Source organism: Perissodus microlepis, chromosome 11 (genome assembly GCF_051167445.1).
Source record: "Perissodus microlepis isolate ML-2025 ecotype Zambia chromosome 11, ASM5116744v1, whole genome shotgun sequence".
In the NCBI taxonomy this organism is placed as follows: Eukaryota; Metazoa; Chordata; class Actinopteri; order Cichliformes; family Cichlidae; genus Perissodus; species Perissodus microlepis.
In genome coordinates, this window is record NC_140471.1 from 28,678,401 (window position 1) to 28,697,785 (window position 19,385).

Below are 19,385 nucleotides of genomic sequence, written 5' to 3' on the forward strand. Positions count from 1 at the left end.
TGATGAACGCACAGAGATGTGGTGCAGAATATGCTGTGAAAATCCCAGCAGACAAAAACAGTGCCTTTTATACGTACGCAAACACACGTTGCAACTTCTTATCTGGTGCGTGTCTTTTATTTTGACAGCGAATGCGCACCACTTATGTGCACCCCTGTAACACTATATATGCTCTATATTATATAATAAAATAGTCATCATCAACTCATAATTTCAAAAAAAACCCAAACTTTTATTTTCTTTTTAAAAACAACGGAAAGATAATCCATGACTGAAACAGTTTTTCAACTTTGAATTCATGTTTATTATTAAATATTCTCTGTTCGGTTATGTCTCTTTGGGTTTGTGGTTTTGAATTCTTAGCAAGCAGTTCAGATCTTCATTATTTCTCTGGAAATTTTTTGTCTTTTTTTTAATATAGTTTTAGGTTTCAGTCAGAGTCAGTTTGCATGTCCCTGCTTTCTGTTAAATTATCCCGCCCCCCCCCCACTCCCTCCGCCCCGTGACTTCCTGTTTTATTTTGGTAAGTCTGCTATCTTACCCTTTGTCCTTTGTCAGTTCACTTTCTCGAGCTCCAGTGCTCTCTTTCCATAGTGTTTATTCCAAGATTTCTGTAAGTAGAGGTTTTCAGTTCCCTTTTGTATTTTGTGTTTCACCTTTTTTGTATTTTGGTCATCAGCCTAAATAAACGGCTTGTTTGTTTCACTCAGTCTATCTGTGAGATTACATTTGGGCCCTCCTCTCCACTACATACCTATGACATTTGATCCTCTGTATTTGCTTGTGTTACACAATTCAGACTGCTACAGCATGAATAGGTGTTCTGACTTTGATTAAATCATCAGACATGGTGCAGCAGCACCAGGATCACAACTCCACAGTATCTGAGTTGTCATGTACCGCTGCTGGTTTACACTGCCCCCTATTGGTGAATGGTGTGAAGGGTAGAGGAGAAAAAAAACCTCACTATAAACAAAAGTGTCAAATCTCACAGGTTTTTTTTTTTTTTTTTTTTTTTTTTCAGTTTTATATGTTAGGTTTTTTACCCTACAATATTAAGTGCCTTGAGGCAACTGTGATTTGGCTCTGTATAAATTAAATTTATGTCATTCAATTTTAAATGCCACTGGAACAATATGGTGGATACCCATGCCAACATAACATAAGGAAATTTCTTACAAGCTGGAGGTTTTCAGAGAAAAGAAAATACATGACCTTAGATATGAAGTTTGGTAACTGGGAAAAATACATTACTGAGAATAAAATACTGAGAACAAAATATTAAGTAGCTGTATGGTAAAAAAGGGCAACTTTTATTCGTAAATAAATGTACACACTTTTAATTATATCTTTTCAATGTTTCTGACAAGACAATCTCAGGGTGGGCATTTGCCATCTCAACAATAAAACAGGAAAAAATCATTCCACAACACATAGACTTAAGACTAAGATTAAACTGAAGATTTTAATATAATAAAGACATATCTAAAATTTGTATCAACTGTGACATTTTTCTAAAATATCATGCTATTTCAGATAATTTGAGAGACAAGCTGACACTGGAACATTTGATTATTTATTCTTTGAAACTGAAAAACCATATTGGCCACAAGCACTTTTTCCTGACCAGATGGAGATTTAAAACAAATACTTATCCTTATGTCCGTCTTCCTTTTCTGGAAAACAGTCTTTTATCTCCAGTACCACCACCTCCTCCTCTTTCACCTTATTCTCCACCATCATCTCCACCTTCTTCTTGTACTACTTTCTTAATTTGAGCATCATTTATTGCTTTCCTCCTTAATGCTTCCCTGGCACTATTTCTTTTCAAAGGGATAAATTAGTGTCAGCATACTCCAGTTCTTTTGGTCCACTGTTTAAGATCAGAGTCTGATTTTCTTCTAATAGGGAACCATCATATACCTGTTAGATAGAAAGTAAATAATATTAGTTATTCATTTCTATCTGGTATCTTTACATTCTTTTGTTATTAAATTGTTGTGACTTTTTTTGGCCTGATAATCAACTTGATGCAACGTTGAATCTTGAATTACTGTCATGCTTTGCAGTTTTTGTATTTGTTATTTTTGATCATGGCTGTTAAAGATGCATTTTTGCTCATTTATAGGTTCATGATTAGATTTTGGTTCACCAGAATAAGTCTGCAGGCTTCAGTGTTATAAAGCATCTCTTTTCCTGCTTAGTCTGCAAGTCCAGTCTGCTATGATTAGTGAATGTGTCTGGTTGGCACACAATCTTGATTGTACTGTATCTGTAGTCATAACTCTATGAGTACGGGTAACAAAACGTTATAGTTTGACCATACACATTTCAAACTGAATCCCAACACAATTCATAAAAATGTTTTCAGGCTTTAACACTTGCAAAATAACTGGCATTATGAGCAGTTATTTCTCTTCTAACGCATGTTTTCAGTTGATCTGTTAGTGAAATTATGCACAAATTAACTTTCTCAATTTGAACTAAACTTGGCGGACAGAGAAATGGTGGGTATGTAAAAGAAATCAGTTCATTGTGGAATGAAAATGGCCCATTTCCTTTCAAATTGTAGAAACCTTTTTTACAGTTTAAATGAAACTTCTTTCAATGCTTAAAAAATTAAAACTTCACTATAATCCACATGCAGTACTTGTTTAATGGTTTCAAATTGGTTTTAATGTTTTTAATTTCAAAAGCTTTGGATCTTTGCAACTTTGCAGACTTTTAGTAGTACAAAAAACAATTACGAAATATTAATCAATAAAGTGTAAATATGGCCACTTCAGCATTCTAGACATGTGAGCAAAAACTCATATATTACCAGTTATATTAAAAAAAATGCCACATGAACATCACTACCTGTGGATCATCTTGACGTCTGTCCATCTCCAAAGTCTCATGAAGGTTTCCAGAGCTCTTCTGTTTTTTTCTGAGAATTATATTTTTTAAGAAGCAAATTCATGTTCAGCCTTATTTACAGAGAAAACCTAATAATAATTAGAAAAGTAAATGCTGTACCTGTAATACTTTTTGGCCAAAAAGCAAACAACTGCTGTAAGAAGTGTCCCAATCAAAAAGGCAACGATGACTTTTAGGTATCCCTTGCTTAAATCTAACGGTTGCTCTGCACTCAAAGGAACAACATGGAAAAAAAGCACATTTTTACTTTATTATATTTTGCAAGTTAAATGTTTTCTTATGTGTTACTAAAAAACTAATTGTAGTGGTCAAAAAGTGTTTAGTTGAAAACATATACCATTTTTTTTAGAGTTGTTGTGGATTGTGAATTTTTCTTTAGCTTCTTCATTTCCATTGTTGCTGACACATTCAAGAGTGATGTTGCCATGCTTTTCTACATTTAGGCTGACAGTGCTGTTGACTGTGTCATTTGACACAGCAGTAATGACAGAGTACTCAGTGTTGTTCTTGAGGGGCAACCACTGGATGGTAGGTAAAGGAAACCCTTCAATGATACACACACAGGTCAAGACCTGTGACTGAAGCACACATCCTGAACCATTTTGAATATTTGATAGCCCTGTAAAAAGAAATGCCAGATCATAAAACAAAGTAAATTGTGAGTTTGGCATGAATATGAATTTCAGATTCAAGATTAGTGCTGTCTACTTACAAGTCACAGTCACACTGACATTTACGGTCACAATTGTGTCCAGATGTTTTGCAGCACAGATGTACTGTCCAGAATCTTTTGCTGTCACATTTGGGATGAAAAGTGTTGCTGATACAGTGTCATTGTGCAAATTAGTGTGAATTCCACTCTGAAGATTTGTGTTGTCACTAACTTTTTTCCACACAATAAGAGCTGGAGGGATACTTTCAACACTGCAGGTCAAATTCAGAACATCTCCCTCATTAAGAGTTGTATTCCCAGTTATCAGTGGCCTCCTTTTATCTGTGGAACAGAATTCAGCAATTTATAATATGGAGGGTGAAAAAAGAATTATTCAAGATAACCTTTAAAGAATCAAGACTAAGTTTCCTCGTTCCTCATACTGCTCTCCATGATTCACATCCCAACACTAAAAGAGGGAATATCCTTGGGAATAGAAGTAATATTGGTATCTCATCCATAATTAGATTTCAATTCACTTGTATTTCTCTTTTCCCAATTCAAACATTGAAGGCAAATCACACTCTGTGCTATGGAACGTTTTCTTGAGAGTCAGGTGTTTGGGAATGGAAAGAGAGTACCCAAATGCAGGACACACATACTGACTGACTATGGGCATGGTGTTTATTATAAAGATGGGATGAACAGAACATGGAAGGTTGAACTAAACTGATTAAGTGGACTGAACTGACAACACACATAAGGAATAGGCAATGACGAGACAAGAAACTGAGGGAAACTGAGGGCTTAAATACACTGGATATTGACGATGAATGGAAACAGGTGAGAACACAGCTGAACTAAATATAGTAGAAGATTGGTACTGTCTACTTACAAGTCACAGTCACATCAACATATAAGGTCAGAGTTGTGTCCAGATGTTTTGCTGTACAGATGTACTGTCCAGAATCTTCTGCTGTCACATTCTGGATGACAAGTGTAGCTGATCCAGTGTTATTGTGCAGATCAGTGTAAGTTCCAATATGAAGGTTTGTGTTGGAGCTAGGTTCTTTCCACACAATATGAGCTGGAGGGATACTTTCCACACTGCAGGTTAATTTCAGAACATCTCCCTCTTTAACAGTTGTATTCCCAATGATCAGAGGTTGCCTTAAATCTGTGGAACAGATTTTAGTAATTTATTTAAGATAAAGAAGGATGAAATGGCTAAAACAAAAATATTTGAATATTCTAATGGATGACCCAGACAGGGATTTTGTACAATACTTTTTCCATGTAGGGGGCATTTTGGCTAGCATGTTTCGGCTTTATTTTTGCCTTGATGATGCAGTGAGGGACACCAGTGTCCTCGTTATTTACAGTATGGAGGGAAACAAAATAATTATTCAAGATACCTAAACACAGAAAGTGGGAATATCTTTCGATAAGATGATGTCTGACCATTCTCAAGTACAATAGGGAGCATGTTTTTGTTGGCATGGTTTAAGTTTCCTTGTTCCTCATACTGCTCAGTATCATTCACATCAAAACACTAAAAGAGGGAATATCCTTGGGAATAATAGTTAGTAATGTCATTAATAACATTAATGCAATTAAAATCCATTTTTTAATACAGTGGCAAATCAATCGATAATAAGTTTCCTTGGGGTAGTGTTTAGTACTTACATATGCTGGTAAGGTAGTCATAATTTGGTCTAAATATTTTAGGAAGTGTTTTAATTAATGTGGACTTTTGATGATATGATATTTTGTATTGATGAAGGGTCATAATAAGATCATCTATGTTATCTCTCTTTCAATTTACCAATTCACCTCTATTTCTCTTTTAACAATTCAAAAGTTGAAGGGACATCACACTCTAAATTTTGGAACACTTTATTATACCTTTAAATAAAATTATGGCTACTTTTCCAATATATTATAGTGAAATATTAGTGCTGTCTACTTACAAGTCACAGTCACATTGATGTAAGAAATCAGAGTTGTGTCCAGATGTTTTGCTGTACAGATGTACTGTCCAGAATGTTCTGCTGTCACATTCTGAATGACAAGTGTAGCTGATCCAGTGTCATTGTACAGATCAGTGTAAGTTCCAATATGAAGGTTTGTGTTGGAGATAGGTTCTTTCCACACAATAAGAGCTGGAGGGATACTGTCCACACTGCAGGTCAAATTCAGAACATCTCCCTCTTTAACAGTTGTATTCCCATTGATCAGAGGTTGCCTTGAATCTGTGAAACACATTTTAGTAATTTATTTAAGAAAGAAAGGATGAAATGGCTAAAACAAAAAACATTTTAATATAAATTTAACACAAAAAGAGGGAATGTCTTTCAAAAAACTGTTCCATTGCTCCAGTAGTTTTCCAGAGAAACAATGCCAAATTGTACAGTGCTCTGGCAGTGCATTGTGGCCTGATAACTATTATTTTATTTTTGAAAATGTATTTCTATTTTCTTACCCACCTTTATCTTTATGTCATGACATTTAAAACAGGCTTACTGTAACAATACAGATCACGGTTTTTGGCTACCTATCATGTTTATACAATTATGTGAAATTCTAAACTTTACTAGAAGATTAGTACTGTCTACTTACAAGTCACAGTTACACTAACATAAGAAGTCACAGTGGTATTCAGATGTTTTGCTGTACAGATGTACTGTCCAGAATGCTGTGCTGTCACATTTGGAATGGTAAGTGTAGCTGATCCAGTGTCATTATACAGGTACGTTCCAGTATGAAGGTTTGTGTTCGTACTCATTTTTTTCCACACAATAAGAGCTGGAGGGAAACTTTCAATACTGCAGGTCATATTCAGAACATTTTCTTCTTCTACAGTTGTATCGCCAGTGATCTGAAGTTTCCTTTTATCTGTGGGACACACAAGTAAAGTGGGATGAAACAATGAATGTAATACTAAAAAAACCCATTAAAAAATAACCTTTGATCCAAACAGTGATGGGATCCAATATTTTTCACACTGAGGGAAATTTTCTGTTTTGGCTTTATTTTTCTCTAATAGTGCTCTCCACTATAGTCACTGAAACACCAAAAAGAGGTAGAATGGTCTTTCATCTATCAGAAACAATACTGAAGCTGACTATCTGTCAGGTTTATAAACGTATGTGTATTAGTGAACTGCAGATTTGAGAAGATTATTACCGTCTACTTACAAGTCACAGTTACGTTGACATTTACAGTTAGAACTGTATCCAGATGTTTTGCTGCACAGGCATATTGTCCAGAATGTTCTGCTGCCACATTCTGGATAACAAGTGTAGGTGATCCAGTGTTATTGTACAGATCAGTGTTAGTTCCATTGTAAGGATTTATATTGGAAGTCAACGTTTTCCAAACAATAAGAGCTGGAGGAAAACTTTCAATACTGCAGGTTAGATTCAGAACATCTCCCTCTTTAACGACCATTCTCCCAGTGATCTGAGGTTTCCTGTAATCTGTGCAGCACATTTACTTGGTTTATTTAAGGAAGGAGACAATAACATATAACCATTTACCACAAAAATATGAGTGAGCTTCTGCACTAAATTGCTAATGTTAACAACAAACTAAACTGATACAGTGTCTTTAACATGTGCACATTGTGAACTTACACATCACCCTTACAGTGACTTTCTCCTTCAGAGTATTGTTCATATATTGAGCCGTACAAACATACTGTCCAGCATGTTTTGCTGTTGCATTTAGGATTATAAATGTTGCTGATCTCGAATCACTTTGCAGGTTTGTGTCAGAACTAAGTCTGGACCACCTAATCAGAGATAGAGGGAAACTTTCAACACTGCAGGTCAGATTCAGTGATTCATGCTCCTTCACCCTTGTAACACCACTTATTTTAACTTCTTTCAAGTCTATGAGTCAAAAAGACAAAAAAATAACTTCCTTACATTTTTCTCCCCAAAAGTTGTACAATTCAACAAGGTTCACAACATTTTATGTTTGTAGCAAAGTACTCACAGTTCACATTCAAGGTTGAAGTCTCTTCTGTAATTGTTTCACCTGTAAAACTGATCTTACAGGTGACGTTCGTGTTGTGATGTTTAGCTGATGGGTTAAAGGTCAAAGTTGAGACAGGACTCTGTGTTACATCAGTCAGATTCTCAGTGCTGTTTCCTGTAATGTAAGATTCAGTCCCTCCTGCTCCTCTCCATGTCCAGGTGATTTCAGGAACAGATCCAGAGCAGAGACCAGGAGCAGTGCAGGTCAGTGTGGCCTGCTGTCCCTCTGTCAGTGTGGGAATCATTACTGTGGGCTTCAGCTTAAAACCTAATGGAAACAATTCATTTTTGATTTTTGGTTATACATTTTGGGCGTTTAAGACTTCAAGCATGTTTTTGTTTTAGTCTACATTTTCATACCTTTTACATAAACAGTCACTCTTGGAGAGAATGAAAATCCATCAGGTTTTCCATTCAGTTCACCAATAACTCTGAGGTGATATGATCCAGAATCAGACTGTTTTAGCTTATTAATGAAGAAGCTGCAGTTGTTCTGGCTCAGATCAGGCTCCAAAAAGGACACTCGTGCTTTAAACCCAGATTGAACTTTAATGCTGTTGTTGGTGTGAAATATCATGATAGGATTACCACATCTCGGTTCAGATACTTCACATTTATACCAAGCTATATGTTTAGGTGTAAAGCCATCACCAGTCCTATAAGAACACGGGATCACAACACAGAGCCCAGCCTCTACTGTTACTTCTCCCTCATTGAGAGTGACACAGTATCCACTGACACAGTGTTGTCGTCCCCAGGCTGAGGCACCTATTAATGCAAGGGAAATATAAAAAAATAGACAGTTTTTAGTTTCAAACAGTAAAAGATCGTGTCTGATCCTTGATACATTACTACTTGAGACAGTAGTAATACTAAATTATGATAAATTCTGGTTGATAATAGATAATTTATAATCTGGATACATGTTATGAAACAGTTTTATATGCAAATGTTAAAAGATTATTGAATATCAGCTGAATTAGGAGGTTACTTAGAAGAAGATACAAACTTAAGTCAGCACTGCTACATGTCACAGAGGAAAGCAGAGCTGCCAAGATGAGGACAGACATGCTTGATATTCGATGCTCGACACGTTCAGTCTCTTCCTCCACTGGTATTAATGCTAAAAATAAACATTCAGAAATTACATCAAAGGAAAGACTCCAGCTACAGTCACACATCTCATGAAAGTCACATCTTATGTCACATGCTTATTTATGTTGTAATTATGATGTGTACATCCTTTACCGAGGACTACGGCTGCTCCAAAGACTTAATCTTTATATAGTTAAGCACTTAACAGGACAGTTTTATGTTATCTGTATCAATGTATTATACACAGTTAACTCATAGTTATTACAGCAGTGAGATAAATAATAGTTTAGTATAAAATAAATAAGATAAAAACAGGTTAAATAATATAACAAAATATGGTTCATCTGCAGTTTAAAGTATATACTTGAAAACCATCTTTACCTATTTTTGTCTTGTTCTTGTTCTCTCTTCTGTCCGAACTGATCTGTGCTGACGTTTTAATTCAAAGTTTCTGTTCCTCACTTTTTTCTATTTCTTCCTTCGTTTTGCAACAGGATTTCCAGATGTTTATCAGCATAACACTGAACTTTACAGACTGGCTTTCATAAAGTTATTATTACATCACACATATGTATCATACATATCACATATGTATGATATACATATGTTTCATTTCATTGATTGAATAATTAGTGTTTAGTAGGAAAAATGTTCTTTGAGGAATTTAAATACCAGTAAAACCATATTGTGATTTTTGTGTTTTTTTTATTATTTTTTTTTTTTCCGTGACTTCAACAGAGTAACCCACAAATAGAACAACTATATTGCCATTAATGGGCTTTGTCAAAAACTAACATCTGCATGTATTAAAATGGTAGATTAAATGGAGTAAAATGCCCAAAATAAAATAAAGAATGCCACTCAGCATTTCCCCATTTCAGCTGCATACAACATCTATGCAAATACTTCAGCATTTTTTTTTTTGTGTAACGTATTTGTATTGTGTGACAGCTGTACTGTGCATTTTAACACCATATAAGGCACTGACGTGCTCGCTGTATCTATGGAAACCTCTTGTTAAGCTTGAGGTGTAACATTGTAAGAATAATGTAACAATTCGAGTGTGTGTGTGTGTGTGTGTGTGTGTGTGTGTGTGTGTGTGTGTGTGTGTGTGTGTGTGTGTGTGTGTGTCATTCCAGTCTGACAGCTTGGGGGTAAGAAACTTTTCCGTAGTCTTGTAGTGAGGGCCCGGATGCTCTGGTACTTTTTCCAGAAGGCAGCTTCTAAAATCTCAGATGAAATGCATGTGAATCGTTGGACAATTTCAGATGATCTAAAGTACCCCAGTGACTGACTCAGGGTTTAAATGAACTCTCCTTCTGGAACAGAAAGGCAGAGGCAGAGTTTCCTTCTTTTCTTTTTTTGAGTTGAACTTTTTTCTTGAGTTCTTGTATAAGAAAATAGAAAAGTGAGTGATATCACATGCATGAAAAAAAGCCTTTAAAATAATAAACGAAGATGTAATATCTCACCAAAGAAACATAATGCAGATTATGAAGATTAATTTCAGTTCAGGAAGGATAGCACAGTTTTTGTATCTGTCTTCCTGCATCTGTCGTAGGTCAAGACAATGACAGTATTTGTCCGATGATAACCTGCAGTTCAAACTGACAATGTAAGCATTCTCTTTATGATACACAGTTATCATGTTAACAACTGAAAGTTAGAAAGGAACAAGAAGAAAATACAAAATTACTGGAACAGCATATAATTTGCTTGGGCACAAAAAATATCAAATATCAGCGTTGTGCTACTGCTACTTGGAAAGTCAAAGACTGACAAGTACAATTAAAATAAGATAAGTAAAAAAAGAAATAAAACAATAAAAAAAAGAATAAAACTAAACAGAAGGACTAAAAAAAGGAAAACTGGGGTAGCGACAAAATGTTATGTCCAGGTTATTCCAAAGTTAGGAGCCCTAACGACAAAAACATTGTTTAGGCTTTTATTTTGGAATAGCCCTAAAAACAACACTTGAGGGGAGAATGTAAGATTGCTATAGGGTCAACACGTGTGGTGCTTTTAACTTGGAGCCAAGACACCACATGCTTTAAAAAGAATGAGTGACAATTCCAAGTCAATAGCCAGGATTGCAGTATGTTGGTCTATTTTCTAATACCAATGAGAAAATGTGCTGCTGAAAAGAGCTGAAGTAATCTACAGTAGCTTAGAGAAAACAAAAGCACAAATAACATTTTCATGACATTTAAATCTGGAGATGGCTGTTATTGAGAGTGTGGGCTTTTCTCATTTCTCTCACATTTTATGCTTCCATTTCTTTCTTCTCCATCCTTCTGCCTGTAATTTGGAAATTTATCTCAGTGTGTTGCCTTAAAGGAATTCCTAGTTCCTAAAATACATCTGGAGGAGATGGGAATGAGGACCTCTGCAGAAGGAGCTATAAGCAAAGATTAAGCAGCAACTTCAGGGGCTGAAAACTGAAACAAACGTAAAAGAGCCACCCTTAGTGAGGATGCAGAGGTGGTCTGCTTATCTGTAAAGTATAAAAGAACCATGACACACCAGGAATATAACGCTAATGCTGGGCAGACACTGTGCGATTTTTTCAGTCGCGCGATTCAGCTCCTGCTCAAACTGTACGGTTGACTCGCAGGGGTTAGAAGTTCGTAGGTCACGATGCAGGGTCTCACACTATACGGCCCGATGCTCTGATGCGACCTGAGTGCTCACACTGTGCGTCCATAACAGAAATTCTGTCGCTCGCTCTCCCTTTCTGTCTTTCACTCACACAGACACGCACACCACCACCATCAACTTTGCTAAATTGCTAATGAAAAACATTGATCAGGCAGCTGTGATTGAGCAGCAGTGTAGATCCAACTATTTTCACGGTTGTTGTGGTCGTGATAATTTTGTGAGGCCACATCGAAAAGGCTCGGATGAGCTTTCCAAAGTTCTACAAGTTGTGCCTCCATCGCTTGTGTCCAGATCACACGCTGCACTGCCGTGCTGCGCCGTCTTTTTCGCTGACATTTGTGTTTGCGCGTGCGCAGTGTGACAAACTGCGGTGACACCCTCACGACCAAGCGATTGATGATCGGGAGCTGGTCGTGAGGTGTCAATCGCTTCTCGTTACCCCACGTATACTACACGATGCACGACGCACGATGAAGGCCAAAATCGGGCCGATCGCCAAAACGGTCGCACGACTCAAAAATCGGCTCAAAATGGGCCAAAAATCGCACAGTGTAAGCCCAGCATAAGGGTTAAAATCATGCGTACAGAGTGTGTTAAGGGTTAATAATATGTGTACAAGATGGATAAATTAAAAACATAGCTATAAAAAAATATTTATGGTTATGATCATGTAAAAATCACAGATAATTTTGTACAAGATCATTGAGTTAAAAGCAGGATGAGTTTTTTAAAATTTTGTTGTGTCTTTAAGTACAGATGCTGGGTTTGGTTGTACTTGACTTATGTTACTCAAAGATGCCACTAGATGGCGCATACTGCTCAGGAGGAATGCAAAACCTTGTTAGAGGCAAGTAAATGAAAATAAATAGTATATGAATATATAAAGAGTGTTGATATTTTGTAGCCATAAAATCAAAAATTGTTTATATTCTTTGCACTTTAAGCACTTGTTGGCCATGTCTTAGAACTGATATGCCTTTCCTGAAGAAAATGTTGCACGCTTTGTTTTGTAGGGAAATACGTTGTCATACTGAAAAAGGGGAATTTCATCATTACTGTCATAACCTGATTTTGACTGCTGGAATGAGAAAACTGTTGTTTGAGCAAGCAACTTAAAAACAGCCCCAAATAATATGTAAACTGTAGTGTGCTTGTTGAAAGTGAGCATGCAGACTGCTTGTAATTTTAAGCTGTAAAGACTTTTGTATATTGTTTTTAGGAACCCTTACACGTGCATTGTTATTGTGTACTTAAGGAGTGTTCGGGGACTATTGACATTAGCATTAGAACCACTGAAGCTAGTTATATCATTAGCTTGAAATAGACTGTTTGGCATAGAACAAATGATTTGGTCAAAATAAACATTCTGACTTGATGAACGTGGCGGATAAAAACTCAAAAAGAAAATAAATGATCTTATGCAAGACAGGGAAAAAATAAATTTACTAAGCAAAAAGATGTACATTTTTCAGCAAGAATACAAAGCACAAAAAACATGGTTTAAAGGGGCATTTTGTGAAAGCACTAAAAGGAAACTCCAAAGGTCATTTGTCACACTTTGGCTGTACACTTTCAAATATATGTGGCCAGACAATGTCAGTGTTGGCCATCTGCCACCTGGAAACTTAAACCGTTAAAAATCTGCAAAATACATCAAGAATAAAGTAAAAAAAGTTAAGCCACTATATTTACTACTACAGCTAAATGTCATTGGGCAAGATTTTATAGTAAAGAACTATAGACATCTAAAAATTGCTTAACCATGACATTTTTCTAATATGTGTAATCATTAAACTATTGCAGAGCATTATATTCAGAGGTAACATTTTCATCCCTGTAAGATTTGATTTGTTAATATTTGTGAAGTTTACAACATAGAGAAAATTTTAATTCAAACACAAAATGGAAATTTTAATTCAAAAATTAATTCAAACACAAAATGGAAATTTTAATTCAAAAATTAATTCAAACACAAAATGGAAATCCATCCATCCATCAATTACATCTGAAGAGATCAATATTTATCCTTAGCAACTATACAAAAGAATTCCTCAATTATCATCTATTATGTCATTCACAGTGGAGTACATTGCCTCATCTTCCTCTTCCTTCTTTTCTGGTTCACAGTGTTTCATCTCCCCCTCCAACATTTTACCGTCGTCTCCACCATCATTTTCTTGTTCTTTTTTTATTATCCTCTTGATTTCAGCGTACTCCGTCTTTGTGCTTTCTTGCGTCCTTGCTGGCTTTGTTTTTAACAGGGAAAAATCAATGGTGGCATATTCCACTTCTTTTGTCCCACTGTTTGAGTTCAGGGTCTGGTTGTTTTGTAATGCTTGACCATCATATATCTGTTAGGTACAAAGTAAATTGTTTCAGTCATTTATCAGCTACAGGCAGCCCAACATTGTGCAAACTATCCATTTATCTAGTGTGTATTCTTTCATGCTTCAAAGGGTGTGAGTTCTGCGCCATATTCTAAGTCAAGCTATCCTATTTGTTTGGTTTCTCTCTCCATCTGTCCCTTCCTGCATTGTGCTGGTGTAAGGGGTGCACCTGTAAATTGCTAGGCAGTGTTAAACGCCACCTTGCAGAATAAAGGCAGCGTCACTTTATTATGAAGCATCTGCCTACCATTACAGCTATGCCTTGTTGTCAGCCCATGTTTTCAATGATGCACCTATCTAAAGTTGTATAATATGTAGTGTTCATTAAAGGATTGGCTTTTCATTTCTGGAAAACAAACCTCTTTCCTGACACTGTCTTGTGTGTTGTTGTTTAGTGTAGTCCTGGTGGACTGAGCTGACTTATTATTGTTTCACCTGATAGCGCTGTGCAGTGAGTGGTTCGTTTGGTGGGGTGGTTTGTTTTAATATAAGAGATGGTTCAGTGTGTGTGTGTGTGTGTGTGTGTGTGTGTGAGAGAGAGAGAGAGAGAGATTCCTATCTACATACTATGCATATTCATCTGCCTTTATGTAGCACAGAGATGTGAAAGATTTTTATTTTGATGCCTTGAAATGATGAGTTTTATCAGGTTATGTGCAACTACCAGCTGCTGTTAATCCACTGAATCCAGTGTGGATTACCAGCAGCAGTAAGACTTCTTCCAAATGTATGCAAGATATTTGTGCAGAAACCCATTTTATTATTTTAAGTTGGGTTATTCTGAATTCTGAATCAACATAAATACCAGTGGGTCATCTGGACGTGTCAGCATCACAAAAGTGTCATTCAAATGTCCAGAACTTGTCATTTCAGTCCTGTAGAAAAGGGCATATTTACAGAAACAATGCTGAAATGAATCTTAATTTGCATCTACACAGAAACATTAATAATAACTACAAAAATAATTCTGTACCTGTAACACCTTTTTGCCAAAAAGCAAACACCTGATGAAAGAACTGCACCAATTAAAAATGCAATGATAATTTCCAGAAATTGCCATCTAAAACCCGATGACGGCTCTGCAATCAAAGAAAAGAACATGAAAAACCTGTTAACTCACATATTGAATTATATACAGCACACCTAATGGCTAGTCTAATGATTGTCTTAATTACATAGGTCATAGATTACATGGGTCCAAAAATGGTAGTAAAAATGTCAAGTGGTTAAAAGTGTTACAGAAAGGGTTTTAATTTAAAACAACAGCAACAACCAAACAAAACTTACCATCTTTTTTGGACAAGTTGTTATTGATCAGCAGGTTCTCTCTTACTTCTCCATTTCCATTGTTGCTGACACATTCAACAGTGCTGTTGCCATGGTTTTTCACAGTGAGACTGACAGTGCTGTTGACTGTGTGGTTTGACACACTAGTAATGACAGAGTACTCAGTGTGGTGATTCAACAGAGGCCATGTGATGTTAGGTAAAGGAAACCCTTCACTGATGCACACACAGGTCAAACCCTCAGACTGAAGCACACATCCTGAGCCATTCTGTATCTTTGTATGCCCTGTAAACATGTAGTCAGAATCATAAAACAGGACACGCTGCAAGCTATAATGTTAATGAACTTCAGGTTAAAAATACATGCCATCTACTTACAAGTCACAGTTACATCAACATATGAAGTCAGAGTTGTGTCCAGATGTTTTACTGTACAGATGTACTGTCCTGAATGTTCTGATGTTACATTATGGACGACAAGTGTAGCTGATCCAGTGTCATTGTGCAGGTTTGTGTTAGAACTAAGTTTAGACCACACAATCACAGATGGAGGAAAACTTTCAACACTGCAGGTCAGATTCAGAACATCTCCCTTCTTAACAGTTGTATTCCCAATGATCTGAGCAGCCCTGTTATCTATGGAGAATATTTAGGTGGTTTATTTAAGGAGTTCGGACACAAAACTGGCATGTAATCATTCTTCACAGCTTCAACTGCAAAATTAACCTGGAAGATGATAAGGCTGCTGATGACATCACTGGTGATGTTATCCAGTAATGTGACAATGTGTGGTACTTACATATTACTGTTATGGTGACGTTTTCCTTTAGGGTATTGTTCATATATGTAACTGTACAGATGTACTGTCCAGAATGATCCGGTTTCACATTTTGAATGAAAAATGTAGCTGATCCAGTGTCATTGTGCAGGTTTGTGTCAGAACCAAGTTTAGACCACTCAATCAGAGATGGAGGGAAACTGTCAACACTGCAGGTCAGATTCAGAACATCTCCCTCCTTAACAGTTGTATTCCCAATGATCTGAGCAGCCCTGTTATCTGTAAAATACATTTCAGTGATTTCAGTGTTATATTTATGGAGAGGGCAAGTTACACTGACATGTAATCATTCAACCAGAAAAATGAAGGATAAGAATGATAACAACGCGAGTTTAATTAATGCAAAGTGTAAAATGCCACAAATGTCAATAAAATGCAAATTACAATTTGGTCATTGTACAACATCATAATAGTTTTCAAAAGGCTCTTAATATATTTCCTCTTACTTCCCCTGTATAGTGCAGTCTACAGTGTTCCTCTTTCTAAACAAAGTTTTACTCTACATCTATAAATAAAAGATATACATTTGTACATCGTCTTCAACTTATCAAAATTATTTTAAATGACATTTTTGAAAAGTACAAGTCATCAGTGGTATCACTGTCTAAACATTTCAAAGCCAATATACACAGATATTGACATGATATCACATATTTAATGAGGTGTGGCTGTAAGAGTTATTCAAAAGAATTACACTAATCTAAATGCACCATTTCAGATACCAGATGAAACGAATATGACCACTGCTAAAAATCTTCTGCTTAAAAGCACAAAATTGTGTACTTACATATCACTGTGATATTGTCATCCTTTTTCAGGGTATTGTTCACATATGTAACTGCACAGATGTACTGTCCAGAATGTTCTGGTTTCACATTCTCAATGACAAGCCTGGCTGATCCAGAATAACTGTGCAGGTTTGTGTCAGAACCAAGTTTAGACCACTCAATCAGAGATGGAGGGAAACTTTCAACACTGCAGGTCAGATTCAGAACATCTCCCTCCCTAATAGTTGTAACACCACTGATTGTAATTTCTTTCATATCTGTGAGATAAAAATACACATTTTACAATCATGTTATTTCCTTTTCAGAATCTGCTGATGATTCAATAGATTTTAAAAAATGCAAACAATAAATAGGAGGTTGCAAAGTACTCACGGTTTACATGTACAGTCAAAGTCTCCTCTGTAGATTTTCTACCTGTGAAGTTGATCTTGCAAGTGACACTGGTGTTATGGTGTTTAGCTGAAGGATTAAAGGTCAAAGTTGAGATGTGTCTCTGTGTGAAAGACGTCGGATTGTCAGTGTTGAAATCAGTCCTGTTTCCTGTAATGTAAGATTCAGACCCTCCTGATCCTCTCCATGTCCAGGTGATTTGAGGAACAGATCCAGAGCAGAGACCAGGAGCAGTGCAGGTCAGTGTGGCCTGCTGTCCCTCAGTCAGTGTGGGAATCATTACTGTGGGCTTCTGATTAAGACCTAATGGAAATAAATTGCATTAATGAACCCAAATTAACTACCGGAAGTTCATCTAGCACATTAATCTGGGTTCAAATAATAAGCTATTTAGTGAAAATGGTAGTTTTGCCAGGAACTGCTGCAGTTCCTACCAGCTACCATAGAGGTCAACAATTCCCCAGAAGAGTCAATACTTCATTAAGACCATAAAAATCCTAAATATGTTATTGTATATGACTTTTTTCTACATGATTGGCCTTGGAATAGCTTTTCATACCTTTAACAGAGACAGTTACTCTTGGAATGAATGTGAATCCATCTTCTTTCCCATTCAGTTCACCAGTAACTCTGAGCTGATATGATCCAGAATCAGACTCTTTCAGATCGTTAATGATGATGCTGCAGTTGTTCTGACTCACATCAGGCTCCAAACGTGAGACTCGTCCTTCAAACCCAGACTGAGCTTTTTTGTCTGTGTTTTTGTTGCTGTGAAATATTATTTCATCATCACTGCAACTGTGTTGAGATGTTTCACATTTGTACCAAACTGTATGGTTGGGTGTAAACTCATCAGCAGTAGTGAAAGAACACGGGATCACAACACAGAGTCCAGCCTCTGCTGTTAGTTCTCGCTCACTCAGAGTAACACAGTATCCTTTGTCATAACAGTGTTGTTGTCCCCAGGCTGAAGCACCTGTTAATGCAAAGGGAAAGATAAATATAATGATATATCACAGTAACTTGTATTTTTTACACAAGGTGCTTGTTTGTGCTATATACAGCAACTATAGTTTTCACATTTCATAGCCTATTATATCCAGGTTATGAAATCTGCCTGGATATTAGTTAACAGTATCTCGAGACATGTTTCACAAAAGATTAAATTAATTGTTAAAAAGCCAACAGATGATAGTAAAGGCACAAATTTATGATGAATTGTGAGTGTTAATAAAATCTTATCATCTGGATAAATTTCAGGAAAAAAAGATTCAAATACAAATATAGCAGAATTACATGAAAGGAGAAGATACAAACCTGTGCCAACAATGCTGCCTTTTACAGAGAAAAACAGATTTGCCCAGATGAGCACAAACATGTTCGATGCTCGAGACGTTCAGTCTCTCCCTCCACAGAATAACTTGTCCAGCAGAGGAGCAGCCTCTGCTGTTAGTTTTTGTTCACAAAGGATAACACAGTATTCTTGAGACTTCTGTCTTCCACCAGTTTTGCAACCTAATTACAAGAATACAGAAGATTCAAAATGTTTTTTTAGCATTGCTCTCTCAGAGAAAAGCAGAATACCCCAGATGAGAACAAATGTTCGATGTGTGACACGTTCAGTTTATCCCTCCACAGAGAAACTTGAACGCAGATGATGTAAAGATGCAGAACTAAAACAAGGGATTGTCCACATTTTACATAATATATCTTAAAGGATGTCACATAATTTGTTAGCAGTCATATGTATAAACTCGGTCTTAATACATAGCTGTATCATTTAATTAATACAACAACAGAAACAAATTTAGAAACAGTCCACCAGTTTTTTTGTCCAGCACAAGTAACTTTTGTCAGCAGTGCCATATAGAAGAAAAGGTGGAATTGTATTTATTTTTTACCTTTTTCCTGTGTTTCTCGTTCTCTCTTCTCTCCACAGTGATCTTAGTTGACTGCCCTCGTCGTCTCTATTTTCTGTTTCTTCCTTGTTTTTGCACCAAGATTTAAGGAAGTTTCTCAGCACACATTTAAATGTTACTGAGCAAGACTGTCTTCAGTAAAAGCACCATCTTATATCACACTATGTAAATGTATTTCTCACTACTTAAGCACTGAGAAATGCAGCTGTTTTATTTGCTTAAAAAAGACCCTCTACTGCTGAATCTCTGCATAGAGAGGTTTTTTTTCTTCTCTCGATAACTTGAAGCTGGTAAATATTAAGGAATTGGAACTGGTGAAGAAACCTCATGTAACTGACAGTGTGTGATACATGCACAGTCGTGGCCGCAAGTTTTGGCTGTGGCATAAAGTTTCTTTTTTGTGTACTTTGCTG

General features: G+C 36.4%; 2 protein-coding genes across 2 annotated transcripts; both read right to left on the reverse strand.

Moving 5' to 3' along the window:
- Window positions 1-1,305: 1,305 nt before the first annotated feature.
- LOC146378127 (B-cell receptor CD22-like) lies at window positions 1,306-9,124 on the reverse strand. The gene is made up of 13 exons (XM_084943886.1): window positions 9,088-9,124; window positions 8,621-8,734; window positions 7,972-8,379; window positions 7,571-7,879; window positions 7,207-7,464; window positions 6,191-6,466; window positions 5,542-5,823; window positions 4,467-4,748; window positions 3,632-3,913; window positions 3,257-3,538; window positions 3,019-3,124; window positions 2,860-2,929; window positions 1,306-1,923 (listed from the first exon to the last, which is right to left on the reverse strand). Exons 2-13 carry the CDS (start codon window positions 8,679-8,681, stop codon window positions 1,828-1,830), a joined length of 2,712 nt encoding a protein of 903 aa, XP_084800012.1. The 5' UTR covers window positions 8,682-8,734; window positions 9,088-9,124; the 3' UTR covers window positions 1,306-1,827.
- A 3,675-nt stretch (window positions 9,125-12,799) lies between these two features.
- Window positions 12,800-19,061, reverse strand: LOC146378128 (sialic acid-binding Ig-like lectin 10). The gene is made up of 11 exons (XM_084943890.1): window positions 18,955-19,061; window positions 18,371-18,568; window positions 17,613-18,029; window positions 17,036-17,356; window positions 16,663-16,920; window positions 15,837-16,094; window positions 15,416-15,673; window positions 15,039-15,323; window positions 14,725-14,830; window positions 14,557-14,626; window positions 12,800-13,715 (listed from the first exon to the last, which is right to left on the reverse strand). Exons 2-11 carry the CDS (start codon window positions 18,429-18,431, stop codon window positions 13,416-13,418), a joined length of 2,334 nt encoding a protein of 777 aa, XP_084800016.1. The 5' UTR covers window positions 18,432-18,568; window positions 18,955-19,061; the 3' UTR covers window positions 12,800-13,415.
- Between the last annotated feature and the right edge of the window lie 324 nt (window positions 19,062-19,385).